This window comes from Anomaloglossus baeobatrachus, chromosome 2, assembly GCF_048569485.1.
Source record: "Anomaloglossus baeobatrachus isolate aAnoBae1 chromosome 2, aAnoBae1.hap1, whole genome shotgun sequence".
Classification (NCBI taxonomy): Eukaryota; Metazoa; Chordata; class Amphibia; order Anura; family Aromobatidae; genus Anomaloglossus; species Anomaloglossus baeobatrachus.
Window position 1 is genome coordinate 708,227,528 of NC_134354.1, and position 13,475 is coordinate 708,241,002.

General features: G+C 48.5%; 1 protein-coding gene across 1 annotated transcript in view; it reads right to left on the minus strand.

Annotated features, from left to right (window-relative positions):
• Positions 1-13,198, minus strand: part of COG6 (component of oligomeric golgi complex 6) — a 141,350-nt gene extending 128,152 nt beyond the window's left edge. Inside the window, exons 1-3 of the mRNA XM_075334594.1 lie at positions 12,992-13,198; positions 7,311-7,454; positions 5,709-5,780 (exon numbers count right to left, since the gene is read on the minus strand). Coding sequence (XP_075190709.1) covers positions 5,709-5,780; positions 7,311-7,454; positions 12,992-13,108 — 333 coding nt within the window. The 5' untranslated portion in view covers positions 13,109-13,198. The remainder of the gene's footprint in view (positions 1-5,708; positions 5,781-7,310; positions 7,455-12,991) is intronic.
• Positions 13,199-13,475: the final 277 nt, after the last annotated feature.

The window sequence follows — 13,475 nt, forward strand, 5'->3', positions numbered from 1 at the left end:
CTCCGAGTAACATCGGAGAACTGAAAACCGTTCAACATGAACAACATGTGTACCCGCAAACAAACCAACAATCCCGAAGGACAACAGGGCGGGTGCTGGGTCTCCCAATAAGAGCTAGAAGAAAAGGAATTTACGGTAAGTAACAAAATTCCCTTCTTCTTCGGCGCTCTATTGGGAGACCCAGACGATTGGGACGTCCAAAAGCTGTCCCTGGGTGGGTAAAGAAATACCTCATGTTAGAGCTGCAAGACAGCCCTCCCCTACGGGGAGGCAACTGCCGCCTGCAGGACTCTTCTACCTAGGCTGGCGTCCGCCGAAGCATAGGTATGCACCTGATAATGTTTGGTGAAAGTGTGCAGACTCGACCAGGTAGCTGCCTGGCACACCTGTTGAGCCGTAGCCTGGTGTCGCAATGCCCAGGACGCACCCACGGCTCTGGTAGAATGGGCCTTCAGCCCTGATGGAACCTGAAGCCCCGCAGAACGGTAGGCTTCAAGAATTGGTTCTTTGATCCATCGAGCCAGGGTGGCCTTAGAAGCCTGCGACCCTTTGCGCTGACCAGCGACAAGGACAAAGAGTGCATCCGAACGGCGCAGGGGCGCTGTGCGGGAAATGTAGATTCTGAGTGCTCTCACCAGATCTAACAAATGTAAATCCTTCTCATACCGATGAACTGCATGAGGACAAAACGAAGGCAAAAAAATATCCTGATTAAGATGAAAAGAGGATACCACCTTCGGGAGAAACTCCTGAATGGGGCGCAGCACTACCTTGTCCTGGTGGAAGACCAGGAAGGGAGCCTTGGAAGACAACGCTGCTAGCTCAGACACTCTCCGAAGAGATGTGATCGCTACCAGAAAAGCCACTTTCTGTGAAAGTCTAGAAAGTGAAACCTCCTTCAGAGGCTCGAAGGCTCCAGAACAGGACGGAAGGAACCGTCCTTTTTTGGAACCACAAAGAGATTGGAGTAAAATCCTCGCCCCCTTTCCAGAGGGGGGACAGGGATCACGACTCCTTCTGCTCTTAGAGAGTCCACCGCCTGCAGCAGGGCATCTGCTCGGTTGGGGTGTGGGGAGGTTCTGAAGAACCGAAGTGGAGGCCGAGAACTGAACTCGATTCTGTACCCGCGAGACAAAATGTCTGTTACCCACCGGTCTTTGACCTGTGACAGCCAAATGTCGCAAAAGCGGGAGAGCCTGCCACCGACCGAGGATGCGGAGGGCGGAGGCCGAAAGTCATGAGGTAGCCGCCTTGGAAGCGGTTCCTCCATTTGCTTTCCTGGGGCGTGAGTGAGCCCGCCAGGAATCTGAGCTCCCTTGTCCTTTCTGAGTCCCTTTGGACGAGGAGAATTGGGGCTTGCCCGAGCCTCGAAAGGGCCGAAACCTCGACTGCCACTTTTTCTGTTGAGGTTTACTTGCTCTGGGCTGTGGCAAGGAAGAGTCCTTGCCCTTGGACTGTTTTATGATTTCAGCCAATGGCTCACCAAACAGTCTGTCTCTAGATAATGGCAAGCTGGTTAAACATTTTTTGGAACCAGCATCTGCTTTCCAGTCCTTTAACCATAAGGCTCTGCGCAAAACCACAGAATTGGCGGCCGCCATAGAGGTACGGCTCGTAGATTCTAGGACAGCATTGATAGCATAGGTCGCAAACGCAGACATTTGCGAAGTTAGGGACGCCACCTGCGGTACTGCTGGATGCATAATAGCATCCACCTGTGCCAGACCAGCTGAAATAGCTTGGAGTGCCCACACGGCCGCGAATGCTGGAGCAAACGACGCGCCGATAGCTTCATAGACAGATTTCAACCAAAGGTCCATCTGTCTGTCGTTGGCATCTTTAAGTGAAGCGCCATCCTCTACTGCGACTATGGATCTAGCCGCAAGCTTGGAAATTGGTGGATCCACCTTTGGGCACTGGGTCCAGCGTTTGGCTACTTCAGAGGGAAAAGGATAACGGGTATCCTTAGAACGTTTAGAGAAACGCTTGTCTGGATGAGCGTCGTGCTTCTGGATTGATTCTCTGAAGTCAGAGTGGTCCAAAAAAGCACTTAATTTACGCTTGGGATACAGGAAATGGAACTTCTCCTGCTGTGCAGCTGCCTCCTCTGCAGAAGGGGCTGGGGGAGAAATATCCAACAGTCTATTAATGGCCGATATAAGGTCATTAACCATGGCGTCACCATCAGGGGCATCCAGATTGAGAGGGGCCTCAGGATTAGAATCCTGATCCCCGTCCTCAGTCTCATCACAGAGAGATTCTTCTCGCTGAGACCCTGAGCAGTGTGATGACGTGGAGGGTCTTTCCCAGCGAGCTCGCTTAGGCTGCCTGGGACTGTCATCTGAGTCAGAGACTTCAGCTTGTGATGCCTGAGACCCCCTTGAAGTACGGATTAGTTCCAACTGAGGGGGACCAGAGAGCATAGCCACAGCAGTGTCCATGGTCTGAGGAACTGGCCTGGCCTGCAAGGTCTCCAGGATTTTTGTCATGGCCTCAGACATCTTATCAGCAAACACTGCAAAGTCTGTCCCCGTCACCGGGGCAGGGTTCACAGGCGTCGCTGCCTGGGCTACCACCACAATAGGCTCTGGCTGACGAAGTGCCACTGGGACTGAACATTGCACACAATGTGAATCATTGGAGCCTGCCGGTAGATCAGCCCCACATGCAGTACAAACAGTGCACACAGCCCGTGCCTTGGCAGCCTTGCGTTTTGCGGATGACATGTTGCTGCCTCCTCAGAGCAGTACAGGGTGTCCAGCCAAGAAGCGACCTACAGTGCAACTATATATATATATATGGTACCAAGAAAAAAGTACACTAATATGTCACTGAGGCACTAGAGGGGCCAGCACTACTGTGCAGCTTACCGCCCGCTTAGGAGCGGTGTGTGGTCGCCAGAAATCCCTCTAGTCTGGGTCTCCCAGAGCCTGCTGGCTCTCCCCAGCCAGATCGCATGTGTAATGGCTGCCGGCGTCCTTGTGGAGAGGGGGGGCGGGCCCTGGGCGTACACCGACGAAGAGCGGGAAGTCTGCTTCCCCTTGTGCCTAGTGAGAGGGCTGGAGCATGTAAATAAAGCTCCAGCCCTCGGCGCTGTGATTGAGCAGCGTCTCTCCCCTACCCTGATTGACAGGGTGGGGGCGGGAACGAAGCGGCGCTAGGCCGCAGAAGCCGGGGGCTAAAGTTAGAAGCGCCGCCGCCGTAAAAGCGCGGTCGGCACAAAGCCCCCGGCGCACCATAAGTCGCAGCTGCGCCGCCGCTCCAGGAGCGGTCGGCGCAGTAGTTCCCAATACACAACGTCACCCAGCAAAGCTGCAGTGACCTAACCCCCAGCGTACATCGCCACTGTCCCCGGCGCACTACAACGCTCAGCAGGCCCTGAGAGTGTCCGTGCCTGCCGGGGACACAGAGTACCTGAAAGTTGCAGGGCCTTGTCCCTGAACGGCACTCCCGCTCCCAATCCAGCAGGTTCTATGGGTCTGTGGATGGAGCCCGGCCCCAGGGCTTGGGGGCCGGCAAGATCCCACTTCCACAGAGCCCTAAGGGGATGTGGAAGGAAAACAGCATGTGGGCTCCAGCCTCCGTACCAGCAATAGGTACCTCAACCTTACAAGCACCAACCGCGGGTGAGAAGGGAGCATGCTGGGGGCCCTATATGGGCCCTCTTTTCTTCCATCCGATAGAGCCAGCAGCTACTGCTGACTACAAACAGTGGAGCTATGCGTGGATGTCTGACCTCCTTCGCACAAAGCAGAAAACTGGTGAGCCAGTGATCCCACTGGGGGTGTATAGCCAGAAGGGGAGGGGCCTTACACTTTTTAGTGTAATTGCTTTGTGTGGCCTCCGGAGGCAGTGCTATACACCCAATCGTCTGGGTCTCCCAATAGAGCGCCGAAGAAAATGCGCTCAAATGGCAGGTGAGGAAGAAAGGTGGCCAGGGAGAGGGGAATATAAAGAGACTCTGTCACTAGGTTTTTGCCACCTAATCGGAGAGCAGCATGATGAAGGAAAAGAGACCCTGATTCCAGAGATGTGTTACTTACTGGGCTGCATAGTGTAGCTTTTATAAAACCACTGTGTAACTAGCAGGAGATTAGCATTAGCGGACCACTTGGCTTGCAGCCAGGTAGTCCAGCAGCTGCATGAGCTCATTACAATCCTGCTTTACATTCAAATAATGCTAGACCTGCAGCAGAGAATACTTATTTTATCAAAATGACAGGAAACAGCTCAGTAAGTGACATCACTGGAATCAGGATCTCTGCCTCTACATTATGCTGCTCTCAGGTGAGGTAGAAAAAACCTGCTGACAGATTCCCATTAAAGAGATTGTGCACTACTTTTACATTCATGGCCTATCCTAAGGGGTACTTTGCACACTACGACATCGCAGGTGCGATGTCGGTGGGGTCAAATCGAAAGTGACGCACATCCGGCGTCGCTGTCGACATCGCAGTATGTGAAACGTTTTTACTACGATTAACGAGCGCAAAAGCGTCGTAATCGTATCATCGGTGTAGCGTCTGTCATTTCCATAATTACGGAAGGACCGATGTTACGATGTTGTTCCTCGTTCCTGCGGCAGCACACATCGCTGTGTGTGAAGCTGCAGGAGCGAGGAACATCTCCTTACCTGCGTCCCGGCTGCAATGAGGAAGGAAGGAGGTGGGCGGGATGTTTACGTCCCGCTCATCTCCGCCCCTCCGCTTCTATTGGCCGCCTGCCGTGTGACGCCGCACGACCCGCCCCCTTAGGAAGGAGGAGGTTCGCCGGCCAGAGCGACGTCGCACGGCAGGCGAGTGCATGTGAAGCTGCCGTAGCGATAATTTTCGCTACGGCAAGATATCGCAGCTGCGACGGGGGCGGGGACTATCGCGCTCGGCATCACTACCATTGGCTTGCAATGTCGTAGTGTGCAAAGTAACCTTTAGGATAGGTCACCAATGTCTAATTGGCCAGGATCTGACACCCGACATCCCCACCAGTGAGTTGCTCTCGGTCCCAGCAGCGGCAGCAGCCTGTGGCTGGAAATGCTCAGTTGCGGAGCTGCTTCGTCTTCTGATAGTGGCCATGACTGGGTACTGCACATCCGTCATCTATTGATTTGCATGGGAGGTGAATGTGCAGTACCAGGCCATGGCCGCTATCAGTTAACGGGGCAGCTACAGAACTGAGCATTTCCAGCCACAGGCTGCTGCCGCCTCCGGGACCAGGAACAGCTGATCGGCGGTGGTGCCAGGTGTCATACCTCAGCCGATCAGCTATTGATGACCTATCCTAAGGATAGGCCATCAATGTAAAAGTAGTGGACAATCCCTTTAAGGCTTCAGGAGGGGAAGATACTGTGGTGATCACAAGGAAAAGTGAATCACACAGAGGAGCAGCAGGAGACCTCGCATCAGCAAAACAGGAGACACTAGAGGAAGAATTCAACCGCACTTTGTCATGGCCGCGGGATGCCGTATTTGCGATGTTAAAGTCTTGTACTCGGACCCTTCCGCACCAGCAAATAAAATTGGCAGCCGCCTGCGGCTGAAGAAAATAATTAATAAAAAAAATATATAGTAAATTATATTTTGTGTTAAAAATAAATGTTTATAAAATTAATTGAAAAAATGTGATACATTGATTTTAAGTCTTTGTGAAAATTGAAAGGCATGTACATAGAGACCATAGAGGCCTGCTACAGTCACACACGGGGGAGATACCTTTAGACGGCTGGTCATGTCCTCGCAGCAGTTGCTCATCGCCTGAACATCTTCATTTATACTTTCAAGCTCCTTTAAGAAAAAAAAAATGATTGATCATTAGTTAAAAAACACAATCTTACATTCTCCTGGCGAAGAAGTTTTGGTGTTTGGTTTTTTTTACATTGGAGTTTATGTAAAATGGCGGATTGATATTTATCTTCCATTTGAAACTGATCCCGTAACCAAAAAGTGGATCCTTTACAAATGCAAGAAAAAGGGAAGATAAGTAGCAATCCATTAATGGATCCATTTTCCATAGAAACCAATGTAAGGTCGCTTTCACAATGCAATCCTCTCCCTCTTCAGTGGTTCCATCGGGTCTTCCACCCAAACTTCCCGCAAAAGGGGATTCGGACGTACAACGGGGCCACTGATATAATAGTGGAGTCGTGCACCATTTGCGGGGTATAAACTTGATGGCGGCGGACACCCAGAAGCAATCTACTACGTCTGAGTGTCTGCCTCCAATAAGCGCATACTCCCGAAAATTGTGCACAACAGAGCACACGACTATAATAGTGCAGACTCTGTCAGACTATGATAAAACCTGCCATATTTCAAAGCTGTTTAGCTTAACACTTATATGGTCCTAACAGGTGAGCCCTAATAAATATTAATCCCTGAGGACCAGATTATCCTATGCCTTTTGATTCACAGTAAGTAAAGCAACGTGAAAGGAAAAAATTAAAATGTTATTTTTCTCACAAAAATATTGCTTTAGCTCCACATTTTCCTTTTTTCAGGGGCAACAGGAGAAAATGGACAGTACAATTTGTTATGCAATTTCTGCTAGTATGCAGATACCCAAATGTGGGGGATAACTACTGTTTGGGCGCACAGCAGGGCTTGGAAGGGAAGGAGCGCTATTTGACTTCTGGTGAGTCATTTTGTCTGGAATAGATTGCAGATACCATGTGACTAGAGTTGAGCGAGTACCTAACGATTTGTACTTGCTATCCTCATAACAAACACTGTCTAATACTCGTGTATTCGTTCCGAATAGCGTGTGCAATGCAAGTCAATGGGGAAAAACTCGCAATGTAATGAATAAACCGAATGCCGTACTTTTCGGAACGAATACATGCGTATTAGACAGTATTTGTTATGAGGATAGTGAGTACAAATAGTTAGGTACTCGCTCTACTCTACATGTGACATTTGAAGATCCTTCTCACATCTAGGTAGAACGTGGCCCCCCCATTTCTAGATCATCACACTTACTTTATCAGTAGCTGCACACCTTTATATATATATATATATATATATATATATATATATATATATATATATATATATATATATATATATATATATATATATATATATATATATATATATATATATATATATATATATATATATATATATATACACCTTATGGAAAAGATATGGACCACTATCCTGCTGTAAACGATAAAACACTTAACTTTTTTTTTTTTTTATATACATACATACATATATATATATATATATATATATATATATATATATATATATATATACACACACACACACATATACACACACACACACACATATTACATAAATGACACCACCAACCTCTTTAACATTCTTAAATATAGCCACGAATTCTTCATTTATGGACAAGCTCCTCCGCTCTATATCACCTCGCAAGTTTCTTCGGCTTCGCAAACTGTTTTCATTAAAGAAAGACGAGAGAGCTTTCAGGGCTTCCAGCATTTCCTAAAAAGAAGAGTCATATGAAAAGTGTATTAAAAAACTTAAAAGGGGATTTTATAACTTTTCATCCTTCCATCACTCCATCATTCGGATGGGCCATCAATTCTAGATGGGCAGGGGTCTAATCCCCAGCATCACTGGGTTTGTTGAGTCCTTCCCCGACAGCAGATATAAGGGGATTCAAGAAGCGTTTGCAGGGAGATATTTCCCTTAGGACATTCTGCCAACATCTTGTTGCCGCCTCCACTACATATATTAAGGTTCAGCCATGTTGGGTCTGCTTATGATGAGGATGGGAGTGATTGATATTGGGATAAACGAATGGTAGCCCAACGTTGTATGGTCAGCATTATTGACTGCACAAAGGATACTGTCATGTCAAAGAATGCTACTAACCTGCAGTCATTGGGTTAATCTGCAGGTTGTGTTCAAAAACTGGACTGAAAGCCCAGCTACCGGGACGAAATACACTTTATTCCTACATCAGTTTTGGGCTTTCAGTCAGGGGCGCAGCTTTAGTCATTGCTCTGTGCATAGTGAGCAACGGCTGTAACCACACACCAGCACTGACTGACAGCCGGATCATCACTGATGCAATACAAAGCCGGCTGTCAGTGCCAGTGGCTACAGCTGTCGCTCACTATGTACTGAGCAATGACTGTAGCTGTGCCGCCAACTGAAAGCCGGAGGCTACTGGGAAGAATAAAGTTAATTTCCTCCCAGTAGCCGGGTCTTCAATGCAGTGGATGGGCAATTTTAGAATGCCATTAACCTTCAGCTTAACTCCATAATAGCCTTTTTGACATAACAGGTTCACTTTAAGCAGCAATTTATCTGATGCACTTGTCTGAGGGGGATGAACCCTTCTACATCAAAAGATGCTAACTATACACAGGCTTGATCTTCCATGGTTATTATTTTGACATTTGTAGAAATGTATAATACTGTAAATAGCAGTCTACTCATAAAAGGGGCATCGCACTAAAGAAAATATACCATGTGGTGCACGGTTTATTTAAAGAGGTGGTTCACTACTCTGCAATAGTGACCACATCCCTATAAGGCCTCTTTTACACGTCCGTGAAAATCACGCATGTTTTTCATGGACGTGTCAAAGGTGCGTATTGCCCTCGGTGAGCCGTGTTTATGGCACATGTGTGTTCTCCGTGTGCTATCCGTGATAACACACAGAGGGCGAGAACTTTCTACTCACCTGTCCCTGGCGTTGCTCTCTGTGGAGCTGATCTTCGGTCCTGCCGACTCCCCGCTGCTGCTGCTTCCGGCCGCAGTGAAGTGAATATGCAATGAGCAAAATGAGCAAAGGTCGGCAGCAAGTGACAGCAGCGGCAGAGACAGGAGGGCTGGAGAAGGTGAGTAAAGTTTTGGGTTTTTTTTCTGGCAGATACATGTGTTTTCTCCGGCGCGTGTCACATGGAACACATCCATGTGGTCCGTTTGTGTTACGTGTGACCAGTTTGCGTTCCGTGTGACACCCGTGATGCCGGAGAAAACGTGGACATGTCTACGCGTGGGGCACACGGTCCATGGCAGAATACGCACGAGAACGCAGGCCCATTCATTTTAATGGGTCTACGTGTGCACATGTCTCCGGTACGTAAGAAAACTGACCATACACGTACCGGAGACACGGATGTGTGAAAGAGGCCTAAAACTGATAGGGGAGGCTTTTTTTCAAATACCTTGTTCAGCCAATTCTGCCTGTGAGCGGCACTATTTCAGTCCGCTCATTCCCATGAAGTGACCCACGGGCTCCGTGACCTCTGAGGTCCGGTGATGTCATGTCAACTTCCAGATGGGAAGATTTTTCACCGCTCGTCAACGCCCAGCGTTGCTCCTGCTTGCGGCGCTCTGCAACGAAGGAGGGAGCGCACAACATGCTGTGCTGTGATGAGCGATGAAACGCTGCGCACAGCCCAGTCACTCAATGAGACTGGGGCCGCCTCGGTGATATTGGGTCAACTGGAAGTTGACCTGATATCCCCGGATCTCAGATGTCACGAAGCCTGGGGGTTACTTCATGGGGATGAACGGACCACAATAGCGCCACTCACAGGCAGAATTGTCTGAACAAGGTATTTAGAAAAAGCCTTCCCTATCAGTTTTATAGGGATGTGGCCACTATTGCAGAGTAATGAACCACCCTTTTAACAAGGGATATTATTTGCAATGTGAGCTTCTGCATGTGTATACAGTTATAGGCTGTGTACACACATTGCATTTTCTTAGCTTTTTTTGAGTGCAGATTTGTCACAAAACCTGAAGGGAATCCTAATGCCAGTGAAGTGAATGAGAATCCAGAAGTGTTGTGCACACGTTGCTTATTTGTAACTGGCAGAAAATAATCTTTTTTCACCCATTGATTTAAATGTCAGTCAAAAACACTATAAAAATTATTTTGCTTGTGTATGGAAATAGTTTGGGAATGGAGTGAAAATGTTGCTGCCAGATTCCCTTCAAGAAATATTTTCAGGGAAGATTTCTGTAGATTCTCAGTCTGATCATTCTGTTACGTGCCTGTCGCATGTTTTTACCATGGATTTTACTGCAAGGCCTCGTTCACACTGCGTTGTGATCTCCACTCCAGTTGTCCCGTTGTGGCTTCCATCCATCCATCCATCCAAAATCCCCTGAAATATTGTTTTTGGGCAAATGCGCCAACAGGGCCATTGACTATAATAAAGCAGATGGAGTCACCGTGTGCTCTGGCGCATCTGGGTGTCCACCTCCAGTAAGCGCATACGCCTGAAAATGGTGCACGACAGAGCACATGGTGACTCCATCTGCTTCATTATAGTCAATGACCCTGTCGGTGTATGCGTCTGAAAGCAGTTTTGCGGAGGGGGTTCAGACAGAAGCCCCGATGGGAGCACTGAACGGAGGTCAGAGTGCAATATGAAAGGGCCCCAAGGCCGGGGTCACACTAGCGCTTAGCATCAGATGCGAGATGCTAACGACACTCGGCTCAGACTCTGCAGCGAGCGTGCGCCAAGTGTCACTCTGTGCTCAGATTCCCTCACGTGAGATTTTCAGCACAAATGAGAAGAGATTAATTCCTCCATCTCCTCCATTGCCTATCTTTGCGTATATCGGACCGTACTGATGTCATCCGGAGTGCAATCCGATGTTTCACTCATACCCATAGACTTGTATAGGTGCGAGTGAGCTAATATACACTGCCAGGCGCAGGATGCTGTGATTACCGGCTCCTGCCGAACCAGCATGAGAAAAATAAAAAAATTGCAGATCTGCTCTGCCCGATTGATTAGAATTACCATTGTTGCGAGTGCATTGAGAGTTTTTTTCCACTTTGCACTCGTCCGTTTTAAACGCTAATGTGAGCGAGGCCGAAGTCAGATTAACAATTGTTTCCATTCATCTGAGTAAGGTGAGATCTGCCATAACCAATACACACAAATTGTATATTTCACCTTTTGCCAAACTGATTTTGAAGCAAAATTATTTCTGCAACGAGTCAATAAGGTTTCTATGACTCTCATTCCCAATAACACTACTGTTATTAACTACATTATAACACTACTGTTAACACTACATCGTATTGGGTCCATGTGAGGAAGCACAGCAGCCATTCTCCATACGGACGTAAAATACACTCATCTGAGCCTAAAGGGGGCTTTACACGCTACGATATCGTTAATGTTTTGTCGTCGGGGTCACATTGTTAGTGACGCACATCCAGCATCATTAACGATATCGCAGCGTGTGACACTTACCAGCGACCTTAAACGACCTCAAAAATGGTGAAAATCGTTCACCATGGAGAGGTCGTCCCAAACTCAAAAATCGGTAATGGTTGTTTATCCAGGTGGTTCATCGCTCATGCGGCAGCACACATCGCTATGTGTGACACCGCATGAGCGAGGAACGTCTCCTTACCTGCCGCCGGCCGCAATGAGGAAGGAAGGAGGTGGGCGGGATGTTACGTCCTGCTCATCTCCGCCCCTCCACTTTGATTGGCCGGCCGCTTAGTGACGTTGCGGTGATGTCGCTGTGATTCCGAACGTCCCTCCCCCTTGAAGGAGGGATTGTTCAGCAGTCACAGCGACGACGCCGACCAGGTAAGTATGTGTGACGCTGCCGTAGCGATAATGTTCGCTACGGCAGCGATCACAAACAATCGCATGCGCGACGGGGGTGGGTACTTACATGCTCGCTATCGCTACAAATTGCTAGCGATATCGCTACCGTGTAAAGCCCCCTTTAGACAACGTGCACCAGATTTACTATTATTTCTGCAGCATATTACAATTATTTATTTAAAGCCCCATTGATTCCAGGGATTCGCACATTGACAAGAGTTTACACACAATATATCACAAAAGTGAGTACACCCTTCACATTTGCGTAAATATTTTATTATATTTTCCATGGGACAACACTGAAGGTATGACACTGTGATACAATGTACAGTAGTCCGTGTGCAGCTTGTATAAGGCCATGCAAACACTGCGTTTTTATAGCGTTTTTAGATGCTTTTTTTAGAGCAGTTTTGTCATTAAAGTCAAAGAGAATCCTGACGTTTCGTGCACATGTTGCTTTTTTTTCCTTTGCAGATTTGGTGCTGAAATAAGTCTGCCGTACGTCAATCCCTTCAATATATTTACTGCGTTTCTCAACCCCAGAAAGCATGGAAAAACGATTAAAAAAACGCACGCTTTTTTTTCACCAAGAGATGCGCATTTGGTACGGAAATATCTGCAACCAAATACTCAATGAGTGCATATAGCCAACAAGGTAAATTTGAGGTGCCCTCTATATAACTTAACACGTAGCCATTATTGTATAAACTGCTGGCAAAAGTGAGTACACCCCTAAGTGAACGTGGCCAAATTGTGCCAATATTTTGTGACGTCATGAATTTGGTGGATGTTAGGGACCTTGTGCTCTTCCACCTTCTGTTTGAGGAGGCCCCACAGATGCTCAATAAGGTTTAGGTCTGAAGACATGGTTGACAGGAGTGGGCATGATGGATGGGGAGGGGTGCACGGAGGACAGGAAGTTGCGCACGGAGGATGAGGAGGAGGAACAAAAGACTCTGTGGAAAGGAAGATGGGGAGCGGGCACAAATGACAGGGGAGAGCGGAGGACAGGGGGGATGGGGGGAGCGGACACGGCGGGCACGGAAGACGGCAAGCGGGCACGGAGGATGGGGGGGGAGCGGGCACGGAGGATGGCAAGCGGGCACGGAGGATGGGGGAAGCGGGCACAGAGGACGGCGGGCACTGAGAACAGGGGGGAGCGGGCACACGGGACGGGGAGCGGGCACACGGGACGGGGAGCGGGCACACGGGACGGGGAGCGGGCACACGGGACGGGGAGCGGCCATAGAGGACAGGGAGGGGGGCATAGCTCGTTTTTTCTTTGCTGAAGGCCTCTGCCCACAGGTATCAGAGGTCCCACTACACCTGGGGAACGACAAGTCCCAGCAGGTACTGCTCACACACAGCAGATATGGGGGCTCCAGCTGTCACATGTAAACACTGCAGTTCACCTCCTCTCACCTTGTCATTATCCAGTCGGGTCTCCAGGATTTTGTTGAGTTTCCTAGACAAGGGGTTGGAGCTCTGAGAGGCCGCGGCCAGTGAGGCGGAGCCGCCATTCATCTCCACCTCAGCCATGGTCTTTCTATGCGGCAAACTGATGCTAGCTTGTGGGGAAGACGTGGAACGCACCTGGAACGCAAATCTAACACGGATTTCCGGGTTGTGCGACACGTCATCAAGCGGAGCGTCAGACAGGGAGTGCACTGCGCATGCTCAGCGCTCACAGGTCTGCACTGTAGTGTGGAGGCGTCTGTCCTCTATGAGGCTGGGTGTGTGGTCATAGAAATGTGGATAATGTGCTCAACAGGCCAAACATTACTGCTCACTCTAAATAAAATGACATTTATTGAAAAACTTGAACTGAGCCTAGTATTTCATTAAAAATAACCCTTTTATTAAAATTTTCAATTATAAAATAAAAAGTCCTTTCTATATAGTTTTG